This window comes from Oreochromis aureus, linkage group 23 (assembly GCF_013358895.1).
Source record: "Oreochromis aureus strain Israel breed Guangdong linkage group 23, ZZ_aureus, whole genome shotgun sequence".
Classification (NCBI taxonomy): Eukaryota; Metazoa; Chordata; class Actinopteri; order Cichliformes; family Cichlidae; genus Oreochromis; species Oreochromis aureus.
In genome coordinates this window covers 32332295-32355942 of record NC_052963.1, presented here as the reverse complement: position 1 = coordinate 32355942, position 23648 = coordinate 32332295, and the positions used below count along the sequence as shown (strand labels likewise).

Sequence of the window (23648 nt, the reverse complement as noted above, 5' to 3'; positions counted from 1 at the left end):
ATATTCTCATAGCCATCAGCAAAGAAGCAGCACTGCAGTCTTTCTGCCTCTCAAATCTGACTATATTCACAGAGAGAACAAGAACCTCCCTCATTTCATATCCAGTCCTCCGTCTGTGGAGCGTCTTCCTACTATCCATTGTCACCGCATTAACCGTAGGCTAGCATAAAAGTAATTGGAAACTGATGCGAGCCAAAGCTTCAATTAATGCACCACCAAAGTCCCCGTTCTGTGTAATCGGCAATAATGGTTTCATGTTTGGGAGGGCGTTTGGTCACTCGCATTCAGCACTCACCTCCTGACAGAGGCTGTTAAACCCTGCTCAAAATCCCCACTCCACAGTAATCTTCATTTCAGTCATTTTCCTTCTTTCTCCATCTCTGATGACAGCTCCAGTGTCTTCGTTTTGCTTGCAGTCAGATTGTGCGCCCGAGTGAACAGGAGGTGTAATTGACTACTGACAACTCGGCGACAGGATTCTTAATTATTACTCTAGGGTATGGTGGCTGGCTGGCCGGGGTTCAGCTCTCTCACTGAGTATGCTAACAGAGTCATTTTTCCTCTTCTCTGTGAATATTGAAATGTAGTTTTGTTCGCTGCGTTTCCACGTCAGACCCCAAGACTTTGAATTTAGGGAATAATTGCAAATGAAATGCACATGCTGTCGGTTCAACGTTGCACATTTTTTATATAAGTGCACTGCAGGCTATAGGATACCTGACCCTATCAGTGCTGGTGCAACCAAATGTATTAACAATATATTACAGTTTTCCTTGTGAGAATTTCTAATCAGATGTAAATGTCTGATTAGAGCTGTTACTTGAGAATATAGAACTTTTGGCTCGTAACATGAGGCTACGTGGTACCTTTGGTTTCTTTTGCCGTTGTGTGTCAATACTTCATCTGCCCTTAAAGTGATAAGACATTACACCGAGGCTTCTGCTGCTACTAGTAAGTACAAGAGCATAATTCCTCTGGTCCTTGCCTGCGCTGGGCCTGCTCAGTGTGATAGAGCAGAGTAAAGAGGGTGAGCATTGCTTTGTGCTGCAGTCTGTATCTTTTGTGCGGGTGGATATGGAAGAGGGCGTGAAACAATTGGACAAAATGGCCCTAATGTGCTTAAAGAATCTTCTGTCTTTAATCAAAGCTCACACACATGCTCCACAAAGGCAGACAGAGCAAACCCAATTCTCCGCTGCTTCTGCCGAGTGGCTGTTCCTCTCTTGGCTTCAGTGCTAGAAATCAGGATCAGGTTGGCTTTGTGTGTGTGTATGTGTGTTTTTCTTCCGCTGTCATTCTCATAGATTCATTGCCTCATCTCTTAAGGAAGGGACAACGGGGATTTGCTTTAAGACAAGACGGTAAACTTTGTGTTGTCATGATTGCGTCCTGTTGTTTGATCGCTTCATCCATTCAGAAGTCATGGTTTGCTTAATCATCTCGCAAAAAATAGCTTTAATGAGAAGACAATACAAATACAGTCATAAAGTAAATCAAATTGACCACAGGCTGAATAAAATGCTCATGTGGACTGTTGTTGTGTCCAAAATTTTTATAGTCCTTATTGAATTTATAGTGAGTGTTGCTATACAAACGTAGTGAACATGAAGAGCAGGCTTGATATTGCAGCGTATTACTTCAAGCATCATCACAAGAATTTGATGTAAGTTGATCTGTCATGATTTAATTGTCTGAGCATCTTTCTGATGACCTCAGCAGTTAGACCTCTACATAGAACTCACTGCATAGGACGTAAGGAATGGTGAATGAAGAGGGTGAATGAGATTTCTATATGTGTTTTGCCATCTATGACCAAACAGTGGTGATAGATTACTCTACAAACTTGTTTCGTTTGTCAAGGTTTGCAGATTGTGGACATAAAGCGGACTTCAGAGACAGACTTTATACACAAGAGGTAATTGAGTGAGTGGCGACGTCACATTAACGGTGCACGGTGGAAACTAATTAAGATAATAAGGACGTAAAACTAACAAAAAGGCAAAAGAGACAAAAGGCCAACAAAACAGGTAGTAGGTAGGAAGCGGGGAAAGACAAAGACTTGACGACAAGACAACAGAAGACAATCGAGAGCCAAGACTAAACAAAAGACTAAACAATACAAGTAATCAAATATATAACATTCAAAACACTGAAGAGAACCAGATTACAAGTCTGTAGCCAAGAGTTACAATGAATGTAAATTTCACATTGCTTGTAAATTGCTCTCTTTGACTCAGTAATTAAATGCTTTTCACATTATGTTGCATTATGTTTGCTAGCTAACTTGACTATATCAGGTCTCTTAATGAAATTGCCTCTCTTGAGTTTGCTGTTTATCCAAATATTTAGCTACAAGTAGCAACCAAAATCACAGAAAGCTTTGTACTTATTAATCTATAAACTTAGATGATTTTGTTGGACATTGAAGAAATTTATCATTTTCTGTCTTGACCATATCAGTCACAGGATGGTCCCTCACTAAGCAAATCAAGTAAAAGAAAACATGTTTCTGACACATTTAAAACAAACCTCACAGCTGCTAGCAAAGGTTTGAAGAGTGAAGAACTAGGTTAGGTAACCTGGACTGCCCTGACTATACCAGTAAATGAGTTACATGTACAAATACTTAAATGCAGAAGATGTGTGTTAGCTAGGTGCAATGTTCTATGAAATGATTACTGCACAGGGTCTTGCTGCCTTTAGGTGCACCAAGGTGTCAAAAGGCCATTACTAGCTTATTACAATCTCTCCGCGGAGTCTCATACACACACACACACACACCTTCATACACCAAGTGACTTTTTTTGCACGCTACTCAGTCTTTTGCACATTTCTATTGCACTGTTGCGTCTGCACTGTCTTGTGTCTGTATCGTTCTGTCCTGTCTGGTGTTGCACTGTCTTTGTTTTTTTGCAATTTTTGCACATTGCACTTTATGTAGTCCTGTGTTGATTGTCTGTTACATGTCATATGTAGCACCATGGTCTTGGAGGAACGTTGTCTCGTTTCACTGTATGCTGTACCACTGCACATGGTTGGAATGACAATAAAGCCACTTGACTGTAACCTCCAGCTATTTTGGACCTTGGCTCTTTTTGACATGCAGTAAGGTGATGCTCTGTTCTCCTCAGATGTACGCATCTCTGCGGTGGCACTGTAACAGATCAATACTGGCTGAGTTTGAGTTTAACCTACAATATAAAATAATAGATCAAAGTTGTATAGAATGATTTAAACAGTGTTAAACAGCATTGTTCCCACATTCTTTAAACTGTTATATTCTTCAAAGGCAAATGTTCATAGTAACACTATCCTGTTTTTATTAGATGAACAGAAACGTATGCTTCAGCAGGTCCAACAAACACAAATAAATCTGTATTTGAATTTGTCAGTTTATTTTTTATCAAGAATCTAGGAACTTATTCTTTTAAAATTAATTAGGCGTAAATGTTAACAAAAAGTCCGAATTGTACCTGCCAGGTGTTCTCCAAAATTATAAAACTGACTATCTGTTAAATCAGATATTTACCTTTAGCATTTATAAGAAAGCAAACAGCTGAAAAATGTTTGCTTTGTGGTTTCACTTATGTTGCATTAAACATAAGTGAAACCACAGATCTTATAAAGTCTTTTGCACTGCAATGAATGTAAATGGTTCTATGCAAGAATATAAAGGTGACAGGTGCAGAAACAGGACCTAAGGGGAGCCGGGTTCGACAAAATGGTCAGTTGTTCTCTTTATACACATTCAGGCTTTGTTTGTAGGTGGGGGCACAGTTCATGAAGTTTTAGTGATTACAACACGGCCCATTGACATCCGATTTTTTTTTATTCTTGGTTCTGTCTATTCTGCACAGTAAAGAGATCAAGAGAGTGATCAGGAACGGCTGCTCATCTCATCTGTAATTTGATGATGAAATAGAAGGGAATAAAAGGGGAAAAGAAGAGTGCATACCTGGGAGCGTAAAAATCATGATGGTTGCTTCATGACCGCTCCTCTTGCCCTTAGTGTAACATTCAGGGAAAGAGTGTCCCTTTGTTATCGCCCCCCTCTCCCTGGCAATTATCACAAACTCCACTTCCCCTGCCCTCCGGAGCCCAGAGAACTGAGCGGCCGGAGTGGGAGAATAGCTACATTTATAATTTTTTTCTTCTCTTTCCATAGATTAATTTTCTAGGAAGCCCTGTCACTGCTGTACAGGAAAGCAGAGCGAGAGGAATGGAGTGTAAAAGGAGGGAGATGGGGGTGGGCGGGTGGAGAGAGATTGGGGCTACAGTGCACGAGCCTTCTCGCTTTTTCGTTTCCTTTCTTTTTTTTTTTTTCCTTGACAGATCATTTTCCATGCAGGGGTATCAGGGGGTCTGGCCGATAATTGGCATGCAGATTGCAGCTGATGGCGTCCCGCAACAGAAGAAAAGAACTGGCTAGTTAGAATAATGAGCCAGCCTGCCTGATGGATGGGCGAGGGAGGAGGTCATACAAAATGTTTCAGACACAATTCCTACCTCCCCTCCTTTCTCCCCCTCCTCCTCGCTACCTGCACCTCCCATTTTTATTTTTCTATTTTTCACAAAGGCCTGATATTTCATTATTTCCTCCTCTCTCTACCCTTCTAGGGTAATGAAAGCGTCCCATCTTCCTCTTACTTCCACTCTTCTTTTATTTCTTTTTTTCTTTTTTTTTCCTCTCCTTGCCCAGCTGCGAACACTTCCTCTCCCTTACGTAGTGCATGGTGACAGTACAGTTTTGGGTACGCAGAGACTCTAAAATGTCACATCTCATTAGGAGCCTGACACCCTTTAGAGACTTTAGTGTTTTAATTACAGTAAAGGAGTTAATTACTCATCTCTCAGCGGATTTCAGTTTCTCAACCTCAGTTAGCAAGAAGAAAAGTTTGCAACACGGGAAGTAGGCCTGAATGTAAGAAGAAGAGGTTTACGTGCTCATAAATGCCAGTAATCTTCTTTTTTTGTACATTTTTGTGGTGTAAGTAATTTTTGAATAAACTGATGTGTACTGGAAGCCACTACGCCCTACAAACACTGAGCAGAGGACAGACTTGAGGACAAAGAGGGGTTAAAGCTTTGAGGCTGGTTAAATAAAGTGGAAATGCATTATATTAATTACATGGAATGCAGATCATTTTGCACTATAAGTTGCAATTAGAAAATAAGACGAATAACAGAACTGATAGTTAGATAGCTAACTGCTATTTGATAAAACTGCACATTTTATCATATGGCACCAGTTTGGGTCTAGATACTCAGGTAGCCGGGGGTTTGATCTTGCTTGTGTTGAGTGTTTTCTTACTGCTAGACTTTTAGTCAGAGTTTTTCTTTCTCTTTAAATCTATTAGGAAATTATTTCCGTATAGATGAATGGATCTCTGCTCCCTAGGATTCAAGAAGCAAAAGCTTAAATTTAGTTCAAATCTACATCAACTACCTGGTCGGAGGAGAAAACAAAACCAGCAAGAAAAGAAAAACAGTTCCATTCAAGTTGCAGTTAACGTTAACACCTTTAACCCTTAGCATCCTCAGTCAGGTAATGTAAACGTTATTAAGATGAAGCAACATTTCAAAGAAGCAGAGAGCTGAGTTGGAGTGCTCAGAGCTTCGCAGCTATGAACTCAGGGCCTCCCTCAGTTACGTATCAATAACTTGAAATGTTGTGTAAGCGATGGATTTTGGTTGGGAAAAACTGTTATTGCTCTTGTTAAATCCATGTAAGATTTCCCCTCATTTGCATTTTATTCTGACTGGCTGCACTGGCAGCGTGCATGCCACCTTGTCCGTGTATTAACTGTTCCCTCAGACACATCTTAGGATCTTAAATTATTACTTATGAGATTCCTGTGTACTTTTATGGGAGGACTATGTTTAAGGAACTGTTAAACAACATGTAAACTTTTATTTTTTCATCTGAAGAGGCGCTTGCATTTTAAATTATGTGAAATAAGGAGACATTTAGTGATGACGTTACCTGCTACACTGGTTTTATTCTGTGTGTATATAACTAAGCCTTGTGTTACTTAAATATAGAAAACGAATGCGCAAATCTTGAATTCTTCAGTGACTGGCTACTGCATATGGACAGGAACAAATTCCTGCTCAAATTTTAACTAATTAGTAACAATTGCTAATATGTTGGATCATCATGTCCATCAATAAACCCTACTTACTATAATAACAGATGCTGGTGAGTTTCAGCACGCACTGCATGACCCTCTTGCAGGGCAGCATTGTAATGAAACAAAATATTTTTAAGGATGCTTTAATTACTTTTGCAATAAATAAATAAATACAATATCACACAATGACTGCATGGTGCTGTCTTTGGTTTATGCTGAGATAAAATCCAGTCATTCTAACACAGCTTCTCTGTTTGGGCGAGTGTGTTGGGAGTAGATCCTGGGCTTTCCCTTCAGAAAACACGTTTTACCTTTTCACCACCCCGAGGGTTGCATTTTACTGCGAATGCCTCTAATCCCAGCGGCTTTACAGATAATTAACCCAGACTGTCATTTTACCCTGCACATCACGCCGCTTTTGATCAACCTCCTGGGTCAGGTAGCTATAGGTAAACAGAGGAATTATAATAAGTGTTATTAAGCGCCGTGTTGTGCATGAGCGGATCAAGCACTTTTTCTTGTTTTTTTTGTTTTGCTGACATCTTTATTGATCTTTACCTCTGCCTATAATGCAACACCAAAGAGCACACTGTGGTCTTTCAGGAAACTAAGACAGACAGCGCTTTAGTTTAAAAACATTCATACAACTTCATACTTAAAGTCTCCAGATTTCTGAAGGAAATATTATACAGTGGTTAGTGCTTTACAGGTTAAAATTTTTACCTGAAAAATAGCTTGTTACAGAACGCACATCCAAGGAAGTGCATAAAACGACTGTAATAACCTATTTGTTTTTATTACCTACCAGTTACCACGTTATAGACATCCTTTAACCATAATACTGCTTCTCATTATAACTGGTTTTGTACCTATCTGCCACTCACATAAAAGCAAGAGTTTTGTCATGATTTCTTATTTAATCTGATACCTGACTCATTTACTAGTACATAATCATTAATAAAAAATATGAATCATATTTTATAATGAATATTTAAAAGAAATGTGTTTGCTTTATGAATTTTGCTGAAGTGATTTTAGAACCACAGGATAAAGTAACTCCCCTTGTTTGTAGATCGGCTTTCCTTTCTGTGGCACTGTCACCTTTAACCTGACCTCTGACCTTTTGGATTTGCTGTGTTTGCCTTTTGGATAAGCAGATAGCTCCCCTTAAATGAGCTATTTTGTTTCGCATATGCCTTAAAAAGTGTAAACTGTCAAACATAACATACTACATAGTAGTAGTCAAATTAACACAAGGTGGTACTCAGGTAGGTCTATGCATGGGAGCTGCTACAACCTACACATATTCATAGGTCTCAAATGTTTCTGTGGAGCAAATAAAAAAACTGCAATACTTTGAATAATTTTAAGTATATTTCTGGAGCTCTCTGGTTGGCTGTAATCTATTTTTTCTCTTGCTTCTACTCCTTTTTGAGAGAATATTCTCCACCAACAGCTTAAAATTCCTATTTTTTTTCATTAATGGTGTTTTGGGAATTTGATTTTTCCCCCATTTCCACTTTTTCCAGCATGGAAAAATAAATAAATGCTACATTAGTTCCGTAAATGCCAACAAAGAACAAAAACCAAAGAAAGTTTAACGCTGGTGAGAATCTTGATCGAGTTCTGGGGCTGCACTCGCTCTCAGCAGCTTAATCTCACTTGCACCCTCATCAACACAACACAGAAGAGAACAAATTTACTGTTTCATCCTCATTCTTCCAAGCACGCTAAGGAGCTGTATACAGTACACACCAGATCAAAGCCTTAATTGAAAAATAATTATAGGTACTTAATCATAGAAAGCACTGGGCTAATTGAAGTGAAAACAAGGAGGCAAACGCGGGCCCTCAGAATCGTGGCAGAAAGAGGATATTGTAAAAGCTTCTTCTTCAATCTCCATTGTCTTCCAGATTAAATAGGAGAGGGCTATTAGCAGAGTTAATTGGCTCTCTAATTTAGATCTCGCCCCACTGAAAGCATAACGGATGTGAGCCTGTCGACCAATGATGTGTGCACTCTGTCACACTGTCCTGCTGGACTGTGATTGGTTAATTGCTCAGGGATTTTTGAAGTTTTCTATCATTCTTCAAATGTAGCAGATTTGTGGGGGCTGTGCTCATCTCCCTGGCTGCCCAGGTAGCGTTCATTGTTAGGAGGCTTGAAGTGGGTGAGTGTTACTCATTTACCACAGCTAGACCACTCACACTGCCTTCTGGCTCCTGTTAAAGCTGCTTTTTTTTTTTCTTTTTTTTAACCAACACTGTTAATTCATACTGATTTCGCTCCGTATTCACAGGAGGGAAAATGCACTGAAATGCTGATTGTCCTCCTTCTGACCTGCTCATATTTTGTTGAAGTTCCCAATGCCCTCAGAGAAACAGCACTCCAGGCCCTGTAACGTGAAAGCCCTCCTTATCGCACTCCCTGCAAGTTAGCTCCCTGCTGTGACCGCTGCCTCTGTTCTCTGCACTCACTCTGCCCTCTAGTGTTCGTCAGGAGGCAGTGCACTGATTGCTGAATAAAAATCCATTTAGACTCCCAAAAGGTGGAGGACAGTAAATGGGCCATTTTTCTACCATTTTCTGAGACAGCCTTTCATCATTTCAGCACATCTCTTTCTAGTGTTTTCTTATTGTAGCCTGAGTGGTAATGGAGCTCTTGACTGGAGTTCAAAATAGAAGTTGGTGCGGAAATTTTCTTTCAAGGTTTGTCTCCAAACTTTCTCTCTCGTTTTTTCCTTTTTAAAAAAAAAGTTATAGAAAATGACAGCAGCAGATTGCGCTATGTCCCCTCCTATATGAGATATATACACTGCATCAGAAAAGAGTCATTATACAAGTTTTGAAACTCCTCAACTAAATATTTTCATCCAGGCAAAAACCAGTGACAAACATTCACAGTCAACAGAGTATGAGGTCTGATGATCTTTTGCGACTTTTATGCTCCACAAGAAAAGAAAAGTCTTAACAGCTGCTGAATGGATTGCCATGAGAGTAACCTCTTGGATTCACAGACATGTCTTTCCAAACAAGGATTTGCAATGCTAACAGCAACCGCAGCTAGATGGAGAGACGTTTACTTTCTCCAGGGAGGACTCTTCCCAGGAGAGTTGCAGCTTGCTGTTTTCACCATCATTTCTCATAGGAGCCAGGACTGTCTAATAAGGAGTGCAGCTGTTGCCCTTCACACTATCGACCCACCACCTCAGACCAAATTTGCACTAGCCGAGTAAAAACATTGGTCCAGATATGGGTAAACGTGAGCTACTTTAGCTACATTGTGCTAAAGTAGGTATTCAAGTGCAACTGGTTCCTAAATTTACTGAAAAAGATTTTGACACATGTGGGTTTTCTTAGTCTACCTTCTTAACTGTGTCTGTGTAAGTTCTCAATACTGAATACTTGAGTTCAAGGCAGGTTCATGAAGATGTGTCACTCTCATCCGGGAGACTTTATCGGTTCTAAATGCTGATGGGGAGCACCAGGAATTTCACTCCCAGTGAGGTAGTGATGGTTCACCATCAATGAACAGAGGTGGTGGCCTTTGAGACCAGCTATAACTCAGTCTTGAAATCCCTTCCCTGGCAATTCAATCCCCACTCACACCTTGACCCATGCGACTTTAATAACTCACAGGAGGACAGCCTAGGTCATCATGTGACATGTCTCAGGACTAACTCCAAGGTTAAAATGCACAGGTGTTAAATACCTGTTACTTCACTTCCTCTTAGATGAGAGATGAAACATCTTCATGAAGCTATAAAACAAGTCTAGTTAGCTTGACATATGAAAGGTTTCCATCCCTGTTTCAATCCAGAAGAAGTTTGTAGCTGGCCATTAAGCCCCCCAGACATTTTCCCAAGTTGCTATAACCCGAACACGGCTAAAAGGAGAGGGAATATTGAACACAAATATGTTATAGTAATAAGCCAGTGTTTTATTTCCAAGTTGTTGGTGATGATTTTTACAGCTTATTATTTTGTTAGAAAATGCCTGTTTCTTAAATACTCTTTTGTCTACTTAGCTATATATGGATCAAATGAAAATATCAACATTTTGTGCATTAATGTAGATGTTTAGGTTTTGACAGTATTGAGTGGTACAGTGAGAGTTTGTGGCTGCAGACCTACTGACATGTGGAGGCAATGTCAGCAATGATTTACTGTTTCTTACAGTCTTATTCACAGCACAACAAACACCTTCAGTGAACAAATCTCTGTGAAGTACCTTCTCTTTTCATGTGCATTTTCTTGGGCAGCTCATGATAAGTAAACAGTGGTTCTAGCAGAAGCTAGAGAAGTTATTTGCTTAAGGTTTGGCCTGCTGGGGGATAAATGGCTTTGCCCAGCAGACAGCAAAAATCATTAGTACACCCTGTTACTAGCTGCTGGTATTTCAAAGGATATTAATCAAATCTGGCTGCCTATGTAAGGGTACATTTCACTGGGTGGGCCATTAGACCTGTTTTCAGAAAGTTTTCAGGAGCGATTTTTGTGTGGGAAAGGAGGCCAGAGAGGCGGTGTAGTTAAATGTTTTTTAACAATGTTCTTCTCTTGTATCTTATTAGGTTTAATTTTCTTTATTTTAGTTTATGTATTAATTGTGTGCTTGCACTGAGACTAAGAGCTGAAACTGTGCTTAGGTTATTTTGAAATTACGAAATCGCGGCAACAGCGGTTTTAATGTCAAACAAAAAGATGAAAAGGTAAAGAAATTATATATAAATGTGTGAATACTGAGCGGCAGAGGCTGTGTTTTTACTCCGAACAAGGCCCCAACCCAGTTTCGATTCAGTCCCGGTGTCTCAAATGTTCTCCCCGACATATCAGCCACAGGCAAATTGGTTTCAGTTCACTACAATCGTATCAGTATTTACTTTCGCCTGACTGGCTGCTGGTGCCACAACGATACGCAGCACCCACCCCAACAATGCTGTCATGCAGTATCGTTTAACAGCCTGGCAGAGGCATAGAACAATATTTAATCTGCAGATGTTGTGCTTCTAAACTGAAACCATTTTTACAAGTCTAACATACAGTTTAGTGAAGAATAACGCTCAAAATAAATCTTGAAAGTACCATGTTAATGCAATCATCTAAGCTGATAAAAGCAAAACTGTTGTGGGTGCAAGCACATTTTAATGCTTTATTTCCGACTGCTGTTACTGTTCACCTCTCCTGGGGAAATATTCAGAGTGAATCAACAGAGTGAAATGCTTGAGTGCTACCTTGGATGACAGACAGCAGTAATCGGCAGTAAGTGGGAGAAGCATATTTACATCTCACAGTATCCTGCCTGCTGCTACTGACACGCCGGGCTTCCCATCTTCAGGACATGGCCTAAACCAGCATGCCCTGTTCTGAAATAACCTAATTTTGTCAGTTATTTAAAAGAAAGAAAACAAGTCCAAGTACATGGCAGCTTATTGCATTTTTTTTTAAACTGATCTATTCAATTAAAACATAACAGAATAAAAATAATTTGATTCGTATTAAACCAGAAAAACTGTCCTAACCTTTACAAGATTGTCTTAATGATATGTTCTCGTTATTGTTTCTTGTTATGTCTTCACTATAACAACATATCTCGGACAAAAATATGACCAGAAACTGAGATGATGTTATGTTACATCAAGAAAGGGTCGAATTTCATTGAAACCTTTCTAATCATTAGCTAAATACTTTGGATCCCATCTCACCAATATGAAATTGTTTACACAGCTTTTGTATTGTTTGTACTGTAAGTTTGGATTTTTCCAATATTTGTCTTTTATTGCATCATTTTTAGGGGGTGTAAATGATGATTCGATCCAAAAGTTTCACATTTAGTCATCACTTCCTGTTGCCATGATTTTCAGTTTAGTTCTTGGGTAATTTGGCCTCTTGGCGTTTTCTCTACTCTTCCTTAAAATATTCTTGAGGTTGTTTTCTTGACAGTCGCCTTTCTACTGAGACCATTTCTGTTGAGGGTTTAGCGAACGGTAGATGGATCAACTGGTCCCTGAAAGATTCTTATCGGTTTTGAATGGTAGCATGTTGGCTAGCTAGCTTAACAACTTTGCAAAAAGTGCTTATGACATTATGATTAAATATTAAAAGACTGCTTGTTTTCTGAAACTTTCAAGAGGCGTGTGCTGACATTTGCAATCAGAGTCTGCTTTGTAATGCCTGACTGTGCAGTTTCAAGGTCCAAATGTGAGCACACCCCTCTTGAGCCAAGTCCCCACAATCTGACTGTGTTGTATTGTTCTGGATTGTTTGGCTTTGGCTTTACTTTTGTAAAACAGCAACGTATGATCCTCATTTTTCTCAGCTACTGTCACTCAAATCTGACCAAACCAAGTCTGAACAGTCCAGGTAGGAAGAACCTATTGGACTTAGTGTGCAGACTGGTTTTTTATAACTATGTGTTCAGATTCGTTCAGAATCAGGAAGTAGGTCACTCGTGTAAATGCGACACATTTATTGTGGTGACGTGTTTAAAGCAGAAGAAAATAGTGTAAAAAGATCGATTTCATGGCACGAGTAAGACATGACCTTGAGTGTTTGTTAATCTAAAACCAAATGAAGTGGTCTAACTTTATTTCTTTTTAGATTAACGAACACTCAGATGATTGTTGTATAAAGCACTCTGAGTGTTCCAAAAGAGTAGAAAAGCGCTATATAAGAACCAGTCTGTTTACCATTTCTGCCCAACAAATCTGGTATAGAAGCTGAATGACCTTCTTCTCCAAATTGACCAACAGACCATCATAATTTCCTCTTTTTAGATTTTTAAAGACCGTTTACACACACTCACAAACAGACTTACAATCCTCTAAATGACGAACACTCCTTACCAACATTAGTTGACACTGATACCGATACGCTCCACCCAAATCTGTACATAAGTGCAAACACGCGGAGTTACTGGTAAAGTCCTTTTAGACTTCATACTGGACGATATCATATTCAAACACAGCTGCAGTGCCGAGGAAAGGCTGAGCTGAGAGCACTTGACAAAACTGTTTCCAGCAGCAGAAGGAAGACGGCAGCATGGCGGCCACATTGTGTCAGGGTTTAGGCTTCGTTCTGAGTTTGATAGGAATAGCGGGAATAATCGCCGCGACGGGGATGGACCAGTGGGCCACACAAGACCTCTTTGACAACGTTGTGACAGCCGTGTACTCATACTCGGGCCTGTGGAGGTCCTGTGTTAGGCAGAGCTCCGGCTTCACAGAGTGTCGACCATATTTCACCATCCTCGGCCTGCCAGGTATGTTTTAAATCAATAATACCAACACACATGTCAAAAAAATGAAATTGACTCTTGGGGGGGGGGGAAGGTGGTATGCAATACATGTAGGCGGTTTAAATATTAATTCAGAAAGAAGAACAATACAAAGAACCATGTTTGGCGCGTGTTTTCACACCCTGTTTCGAAAGGAGGGGAAAATGTGCTCCCCACAGTTTCCCGAAACCTGGAAGTAAGTCTTGGGTAAACATCAGATAAGGTCTGTTCCATGTCGAAGCCTACATAACAGCAAGCAGCAGTCAGACACTGCCATTACATGACTCTCTGACTCTGATGGTAACAGTTTGAGTGGAACATCCAAAATGGCTGCCACAATGACCCAGTTAATAGGATTCATGTTGTCGGTGTTGGGCCTGTTTTTAATATCGGCTGCAACAGTAATGGACGAGTGGAGCTTACAAGACCGATCTTTTACAGTAATAACAAATTTTTATACCTATTCTGGTTTATGGAAGTCGTGCGTAGGGACGGCGTACGGTACCACACAGTGTCGGCCTTATTTCACCATACTTGGCCTGCCAGGTAAGAGAATTACACTCGGAGAGAAAAAGACATTTATCAAATATTTCTCGACATGTCGGATTAAGGAGAACATTTTCTAAAGGACCTCGGAAGGTACTTTAGAATATTTGGGAGGTTTTAGGGCAGATTTTCCCCCCATTTCCACCCCCCGCCACTTTTCCGACCAGCCCTGGCATAAAAATGCAGTCGACTGCAGAAAAGATGGTGTCTCTCCGGAATCAAATAGAAATTTGATGAGACATCCAAAGCTTAGCTGAGCAAGCACAAGCTTTAGCAGAGTGTCACACAATGTAAAGTACATTTCCACACTCTGTACTTAACAGCTGAATGTAGTGTAGAGCATATTGTATATAAGGTCTTAAGGGATTAAATCTAGAATAATACAGGTACAATATCTGAGGATGCTGAAAGATGGCATTTAGTTCAGTGTGTTTCACCACATGCTGCTTTGATTTATGAGTGCTGGAAAATAACTGTAATGTGCTTTTTTTCTTCCTTTTTAAAAAATTTTAATTGAAAGTGAATGCCGTGAGTGTCGGGCTTTTTCTGCTTCTATTCATGATGCACATGTGCATCAGTAAAACTAATATTATTTACTATTGCCGGGGATTTTGACCCCATTTTAGAGACTTTTTAGAACTACTCAGAACTAGAACTCAGCCTAGTTATTCTCTTATGTCTATGGATTCATATATTTCCGTGATATATGTAGAAGAAGCATAATAGTTGATTGTATTATGCTGTAAAACACCTTGATCTCCTTTTGTATCACATTTTAGTCATTTTAGGTTTCAAACTAATTAAGAAAATAAAAGCAAGTTCAGTTTCTAATGACGATATCTCGTCTCTTTTACACCAGATATTATCTTCAGTGGAAACTTTTAATGATAGCTGACCTGCCGTTTTCCTGTGACAGAACATATTGAACTATTGAAGCTGCTACCTTACAGTTATAATTAGTTTCTAGTGTGTGATTTGTATTATGGTGGCCATGATCAAAGAAGTACTCAGAAGTAAAAGTACAAAAATATAATTAGCGAAATGTATTGTCAAAACTTCAAGTGGTTTTTAAAAAGAGCTTTTCATGACTGGATGAATATAAATGATATTGAGTAGAAGTTAATTTGAACCTTTTAATATACTGTTGTGTGTTCAAATCATAATCATATTTTTTGTATATATTACCTTTAGTACATAATAACTGAAGTTGTACAAGGCACAGTGTTGCCTTCTAAAACATACAGCGCAGTACATTAACCATAAAAAGAAGATATTTTTAACATGCATGTTATAACTTGCAACACTCCAGAAATATTTAAACCTAAAATTTGAACTTATGTATTATAATACATTTCAATTTTCTACTCATTTGAAATATATTTAGGTTTGGGTTGTTTGAATATTGTATATCTTTTATTTATTTAAACTCATTGAGTTAATTGGCAGCATTTTCTTTTCTGATAAATCTTCAAGTATCTACAAGGTAATACCAATCTCACAAACAGATACATCCTAAGCATATGTTAAATGTCATAACTTTGATTTTCAGCTCTGCTCCAAGCCGTCCGAGCCTTGATGATTGTTGGGATTGTCCTTGGCGCTATCGGCTTACTGATCGCCATATTCTCGCTGAAGTGCTTGAAAATGGGGAACATGGAGGACAACTTGAAAGCCACCATGACTCTGTCAGCTGGGATCATGCTTCTCCTTGCAGGTTACTTCACTAATAATGCTCAGATGATTTCAAAGAAGAAAGGTTTTGCGATAATCCCAGCATTAATTCTGATTTTTTTCAGGTGTCTGTGGGATTGCTGGGGTGTCAGCCTTTGCTAATTTGATTGTACAAAGTTTTCAGTTCACTACATATGCCAGTGGATTCAGCGGTACTGCCAATGTTGGTGGACTAACAGGAACTCTGACGCCAAGGTAAAGATAAACTGAAATTTGCATATATATAGTAATATATTACCTGCTGAATTAATTTTGGTAATGTTTAACCTTAATAATCTTTCAGGTATACTTTTGGCCCTGCACTTTTCGTGGGTTGGATCGGTGGCGCTATCTTGTTTATCGGCGGCATCTTGATGTGCCTGGCCTGCCGTGCAATGACTCCAGAGGACCACCGGTAATTTATAACTGTTTGTGATCTTTAAAAAGATTGGTAGGGACAGTAGCCTCTCTGTTCCTGAACAATAAAGTATAGAGATGCGAAAACTGCAAAATAGGGCAAAATACAGTACGCACACAGATTATATTTTCAGTGTTTGATGTATGTGACGCTATCCCTCAGGTATGATGGGATGGCCTACAAAGCTGCCTCCCAGAACACGATGTACAGGCCTGACACCAGATCCCGGCCCGTCTACAACGACTCCTACAAAGCTCAGAGTATGGATGGAAGGCAGACAAACCAGAGATTTGACTACGTGTAGAACCATGTCAGTTTTAATACTCTTGTGTAAAGTCAGCAGCTCTGTGATAAGTTTTCTACATTCAGCATTCATTTTTTATTTCTCTCTACTTTAATTTGGAAGACCTGTTTCAGGCCTAATTTCATGTTACTTTTTCAAATGTAATCACAATTATAAAGTCTGTGCTGTATATTTTGTATGTGTGTCTGTGTTAAATAAAAGGTGATTCTTACCTTGTCTGCCACTAAATTCAGCAGCACAACACATAACGCATATTAAACCAGCTCACATAGCATCTTGATCTCAGTGGAGGAATGTGCAGAGGTCATGTTTGATCTTACAGGGATAAATAAGTCGAAAACAAAGGGATATTTGCACAGGTTCCTGCGCAGATTAGTTCTTAATATAAAAAAATGTACCCAGTAGGGAAGCACTAACATGCAATCCAACAACTACTACTACCTACTGCTCCCAAAGAAATTAAGAGGCTAAGAATCATCCAAATGCTAATCAGATGTACTTGATTTACTGATTATCGGCAAGTGTGAGCACCTCTACAAAAGCAGAGGTTTTGGCAGTTTGCTGGTCTCGAGCCGTCGGGCGTGTGTTGACATAATGTCCCTGCAAATTCACCTCAAGGTCAGATTGGAAAACTCCAGCAGCTACATCTCAGAATCCACAATCCTTAGTTATTATGTAAATGTTAAAGTTCATGACAGTTAAATTAGAAAAACACTGAACAAGTGTGGATCTTCCAAGCAGAGGTGTTCAGATGCTTCTGAACAAACTGCAAGACTTCTGGAACAATGTCTTTTGGACAGACCAAAGATGTTATAATGTACAACACGTGGTACAATAAAACCTCATACCATCTGTCAGCACAGTGGGGGAAGGGTGATGAGTTAAACTTGTTTTGCACTCACATTTGCTTGTGGTCAATGAGGCAACCATGAACTTCACTGTATGCCAAAGTATTCTTCAGTTAGATTTGAGGTCATCTATCTGGCAGCTAAAGCTTGGCTGAAACTGGGTCATACTCACATGCATGACAACAGAATGGCTGAAAAAGAAAAGAATCAAGTTTCTGCAATGGCCTTAAGAGAGCTGTGCATAAACAAATGTTTTCAAGTCTCAAAGAACTGAGCAAAGTTGTACAGAAGAGTGGGCCGAAATTCTTACACAACAACGTGAGACTGAGTCATACAGAAAATCATTCAAGTTACTGAATCATGAGGTGGAGTTTAGTTTTTCACAGGAACAGAGTCTTGCGAAAACGTTCTTTTTCACATGACTGTAGATCATTATGTCAGTAACATATCTTCTACTTACTTGGATGAAGGTCTTTTTCCAGGTTGGGGCTTTCCAGTCAAGGTCTTAATACACAAACCTTTGCTATGCCTTTCGAGGAATTTAGACACACATCAGCTCAGTGGAACCACTATTAAAGTGTATCTGAGAGCCCCTTTAAGTGAACCTTTGTTTTCTTACAAAGTCTTGCAGAGTCTCTTTACAGACCCTTCCTTAACATCATACTGCTTTTTCAAAATGCAGCTGCTGTTGCCAACTAGCTTAGTCAAAGTTAGCATTAGCAAATTAGCATTAGCTTGCTAATGCATCACCATTTTGAACAAGAGTGGAAAAGATAATATGTTTGACACATTAACCTGATACTTTAATAAATAAATAAATAATAAATACAAATAGCAAATGTCAGGTCTATAATTCTTGCCTAACTGACCAAATGTTGTTGTTGGTACTATTGGTTAAATGGAATTAAAGTTTATTTTATGAATGTATTATTTTAATGTGCATTCATACATGCAGCAAAGTCATACCTGCTCTAACATGACTAAACTAAATACCTTTTATCCACCTAAAACTACTGTTTTGGGGATTATTTTACAGCCTATAATGTTACAATGGCTTTGTTTTTACAGAGGCTAGTTTACTGTTAGTAATATCCTCTTGAGCATGAATATAGCTTCTGGGTCTGAAAAGTAAAACAAATGCAAATGTGTTTTGAAGGGGCCACTCTTCTGGTTGCAAAAAGAAATAATCTCAGTGAGAATCTGATAGACAACTCAGCAAGTGTCATAAAATACCAAGATCTGCTACTGTTTTCCAGACAGGACTTTATTGAGCTCCCTCCTCACTGTACAGTCTATGAGCCATATATACTGAAGTTTTACTTTCTAGGACATTAGTTATGTTCTAATGGTGCAGCCACATTTAGTAGGTTTGTACAGTTTAAAACTAACCAGTGGAAAATGAGTGTGAAGAGGCTTGTGAAATGTACATATAATGTAGTAATTAATTTAGGGAGAGCTGATTTTTCATAAGATTGCACCATAGTTTTGACACTCTTATACTTTGAAAGTTTTAACATGATTAAATCTTCTGCACTTTGTAAAATGTGTACCTGAAAGAAATCTTGAGAAAAATGAAATTACATTTATCAAAAACGAAAACAGTTTATTTCTGCTTTCATACAAGTCATGCTCCAACCGTCTGAAACAAACACTCATATTGATTATTGTGTTGTTTATCCTATTAGCGTTATCAAAACAAGTGGTCATCAGTTACACGTTATCTCTTGCCCTGCAGCGCCCAATGATAAATAAAATTACTTTCACATTGTTTCAGTGTAATTGAATAAAATCAGTGCTCCCTCCTCAGATAGATGCTGTGTCTTTGGTATAATCCTTGTTGACTGTTCAGATGTAACAGGACTGATCTTTCATACCACGACAGCGCAGCTGTCTGTTACTCTGCTGGATTATGCCCTTAAATCCAGCAAAGAGAGTTTCAGTGATTTGCATGAAATCACATTTCTTGATAATTAAAATTAATGAAAGTTATAAGTAGTAGTTACATTTAATAACATTTAATCACTCTTAAAGTGAGTCATTAATTGTTTTAATTTAATTTTAAAGGAAGTTATTGAGACTATGAGACAACCCTTTTTAAGCTTCTTTTCTGCTTGATAATTTTTGGCACAGCAGAATTATTATGTTCTGTTTTTTTTCCCTAAACCTTCATCAGTTATTAAGTAAATGTAACTGCGTTGGGATTGCAAAGTATTGCTCATGCATTACTTATTAACTTAAAAAAGTAATTTGGCACATTAACAGTATGAAGGTTAACAGTATGAAACCTCACATGCTCATATCTTACACCTGATCTCTGCATTTTTGCAGTCTCAATCTTGTCCTTTCTGCAAAGCAAATTCACAGTACTTTGATCTAAAGTCATGATTATGGGGAAAGCGCACAGGAAAAGGCCTAAAATAAAGTGATACAATTGTTTGATGAATAATAACAAATTGGGCAATGAGTTTATGAACAGTGGGTTTTTTTTAGACAAATAATCCGATTACAATAATGTGTTGCTTTACAATGCATGAAAATTTCAATATTTTCACTGACACCTAGGCACCAGGGATTACTCTAGAGCTGAATAAATTAGCTGATTAGTTATTTTACAGAAAATGAGCTTCTTAGATGGGAATATTTGATCATTTTACATGTTTCTGTGATATAAACTCCACATTTGGAAGCTTCTGAAAGTTGGTCAGATTTCAGATATTCAGATGTTTTAGAAATAGACCTGATGACTGGCTGCAGTCTTGAAGTTCACTATGAATAATATTAACTTTCTGGAGGACTTCTAGACTGAAGTCCATTGGGGGTCCAAAAACCAGAAATCTAAAGCTTTGCTAGGCCGGGGCCACAAGGTAGAGCATGTACCTATTATATTTCATAGTGCTCTTCAGTAACGTCCAGCGGACAGGGCCCAGTTTCCATCACACTGGTCTTTGAAAAATGGCTCTTTTACTGAAAACATGTCCTCATACCCGGACCTCTGGCACCACCTAGTGGATCAGTTCAGCATCACTGCTTTTTTTAATGAAGCGTTAATTCACGATTGAAGATTTTTTTTCCTTTTGTTGTTCTTATTTCCTGATCACTCTGAGAATCTGATCTTATCTACAGTACCTTCCTTAAAAAAATGCAGGAAAACAAAATATTTGAGTGGTTTTTCTTTCTCCCAATGTTGGAAGCCTAATAATCATCCCTGTATGACAGTACAATCCAAACACTCCTGATTTTAAAATAGCAGGACCATAAAATAAAAATGTAAAAGTATAAATAATTTGAATCCATGTGTCCATGTGCCCAGTGTATTACTCCAAATCCATAGAAAGTTGTTATGAGGGATGACCTTTATCCTTAAAATGAGGCACGGGGCATTCCACATCTACAAGGCGACAGTGGGTTTGGTGAGCACTGCCATTATGAAATCAGTAAATGATTCTACAGCGTATCCAGGTCCAGGTGTGACCAAAGCACAGTGATGCAGTTTTTCTAGAACATGTCCCAGCAAAACCAAAGATCTGTTAGTTATTTGACAGAAATACTAAGTTCAATTAAAAGTCTAAAAACTAGAAATGTGAACCTCTACAACCATTGTTGAAAGAAATATGAACTGTAGTGGGAAAAAAAGTAAATCAAAGTAAAAACAAAAACAAAAACAGCAATAACCGCTTTTAGCACAATTTAATGTACAATATAATTAAGAGATCAGCCACAATATTAAAACCTTCTGCATAACATCTACACTAAAACAGCTGTAGCCAGTCGTTGAGTGCACAGCAGATCTCTGAAACTGGTTGCGTGGCATTAGGATGTTGGAGGTTAGGCCTCTGGATCTGTGGGCTTTAATGGTGGTGCCTCTCTGACTGGGGCTGGTTCAGTCGAATCCTTAAGATGCCCAGTAATATTGTGATCAACATCTTTAGTGTGTTCCAAGTTTTTTCTGAGCAGATTTTGTCATGTGGCAGGGTTTTTTATCATTCTAGTGAGGTGTGGTTAAAACCCTGGGTACTGGCTGGAATACATTTACTACACTTTAGTTGTTCTCAAACATCTTCTAGGGTCAAAGTTCACATCCAATGGCCGCTTATAGAATTTGACTTTGCTGTGTTCACTGAGAGGAAGCTTCAAGATCCAACTCACAACACAGATTTATGAGAGAAACTAAAGGTTACCTGATACATCCTCAATGCTCTGATAACTCACTTTGGTATCTCCACACTCTTCCCTACTCACATTGGACAAGGAAGTTAACTTATCAGAACAGCACACCTGCAATGAGACTTCTGTTTGACCTTTGAGGTGTGGATCAGCTCTGTTACCACCACCTCATGCATGCTGTTTTTTAAGCCCGAGTTCCGTCAACAACCTGAACTTCTGCTGACAATGTTATCAGTACAATACCAAAAATATGCATTCACTATCATTCACTATCAGCAATCAGCTATTAGACCTCTGAATAGCTGCAATGGTGAAAAACTTGAGTTTCTTTATAATCATCTCAAGTTTCTAAATATTTGGTTTTTGCCTGAAATTCAAATATCCTGTAAGGGTTTCATCTTTACTCACCCACAGATCCAAATTACTGTCATTCCACTCTGTGTTTAATTGGGCAGAGGCCTCATAATCCACACTATGTCAGTTGTGCAATGTAGTGGAGAACTAAGAGCATGTTCAGCATTTTAATAACTCTTTGAGATGGAGATGTGAGATAAGTTAAACATCTTCATAAAGCAGGTGATAGATTAGACGAAGTTAAGAGATTAAAACAGAACAAACAGTTTAAGAGATCTGTAGAAGATTTGTGCTTACAATAAAACAGCAAAATACACAGCCAGTAACAACATAACATGCAAACAATACTGAATAAATAACCTGAAATATTTTACAAGCTTTTGAACCATGGATTTCCCAAATTATTATTAAACCATCATCACTGCCACCAAAACAGTTCTCGATTTATAAAGAAATTTCATTAAAAGTAGATTCTTAACTCCTCCTAATAACAATAAAATACCAAAATTCTCATCTTTTCCCCAAATCTGCCAAGATCAGGTTCAAGTGGAAGGATCCCTGTTGCAATTATGCAGATACACTTCCCAGGGTTCAGGGGTGTAGTTCTTCAGATTTAGAAAGTAACTTCTTTTTCCTTTTTTGATTCCTGCTTAATGTAACCTTTTATAAAATAAATAATATTTTTAACAGTTTACTACCTTACTACCATAATCATAGTGGAGAAAAACCTTTAAATCAGATTAAAAGTTATTGCTAAAAAAAGAGTAGTACCTTTCATTCAAGTACTTAATTTGTCAAACTTACCTTTCTTAATTTCTGGTACATTTTCTGCATTAATTTATGAAGGAAATGTCTTTATTTATATAGAGAAAAATACAAAAATAAGGCACAAGGTTGATAGTCAAACTTATACTGGAATATAAAGCAAACCTTCTGTTATTTTTTTGTTGTCCTGTGTCCTCGCATGAGAGCCAGACTGCAACAGTGTGTTTTTGTGTTTTTTCTAGTCAGAAGTAACTTAAAATGTGTGTCACCTGATCAACCCTTGGATTGTAATAGATTAGATGTGTTTTAACAAGATTTCTGGACATCTTTAAAACTTTCTGTGTGTTTATATACCACAAATATATGTTTGTTGGGTTGTTTTAATGACTCGTGTATATCTGAACTATTGTATTGAGTTTATTTACTGAATTTATTTGCTAAAAAAACTAAACAAATACTAGAATTTGTTTAATTAATCATACATTTATTAAATTACATACATAACTATGCCTCTTAGATTGTGACAGAAACAACATTTTGTTACACTGTAAGAATTTAAATAAGGTTTTATACAGTCAGTGATGATGAGCCATCTTTAAAGACAGCAAAATTAAGGTTTTATATATCTATTGGACTGTTTGGCTAAGCATGGTGGTTCTAATCTTTACTTATTTTTCGTCTCGTCTTCTTTTGATTGGTCCCTTTAGGGCAGGAATGGATCATCTACCTTACCCACCCTATCCCAAGCATCCTCCTGTTTCTGTATGGTCTTCTGCTTTTTCTCCTGACTGGCAGCTTCTATTTCAGCAACCTTTGTTCACTGTATGTGCTCTCTCTTCCGTGCACATGTCCACACCATCTCAGCCTTGCCTCTCTTTGTCTCCAAAACACCTGTCCTGAACTGTCCTTCTGACACGTTTCTAATGCTGTCCATTCTGGTCACTCCCAGTGAAAACATTTTCAACTCTCCCATTTCCATCTCAGCCTCCTGTCTTTTTGTCAGTGCCACCATTTCCAAATCATACATAACAGCTTGTCTCACTAACATCTTGTGAACTTTCTCTGTGCATTGTGGGGAATAATTGTTGCACACACTGCCGTCCAGTAGGTGGCGACAGGAGCCTTTAGAGTTCTTCT

The 23648-nt window shown here is 38.5% G+C and overlaps 1 protein-coding gene across 2 annotated transcripts; it reads left to right on the top strand.

Moving 5' to 3' along the window:
• Positions 1–13069: 13069 nt before the first annotated feature.
• Positions 13070–16578, top strand: LOC116313000 (claudin-18). 2 transcript variants are annotated; one of them, XM_031730556.2, is made up of 5 exons: positions 13070–13387; positions 15498–15662; positions 15745–15874; positions 15963–16073; positions 16239–16578. In XM_031730556.2, the coding sequence occupies exons 1-5, from the start codon at positions 13168–13170 to the stop codon at positions 16378–16380; spliced, it is 768 nt and encodes a 255-aa protein (XP_031586416.1). In that variant the 5' UTR covers positions 13070–13167; the 3' UTR covers positions 16381–16578. The 2 variants fall into 2 exon arrangements, with proteins under 2 accessions (XP_031586416.1, XP_039463185.1); XM_039607251.1 differs by lacking the exon at positions 13070–13387 and adding an exon at positions 13522–13948.
• The last annotated feature ends 7070 nt before the right edge of the window (positions 16579–23648 follow it).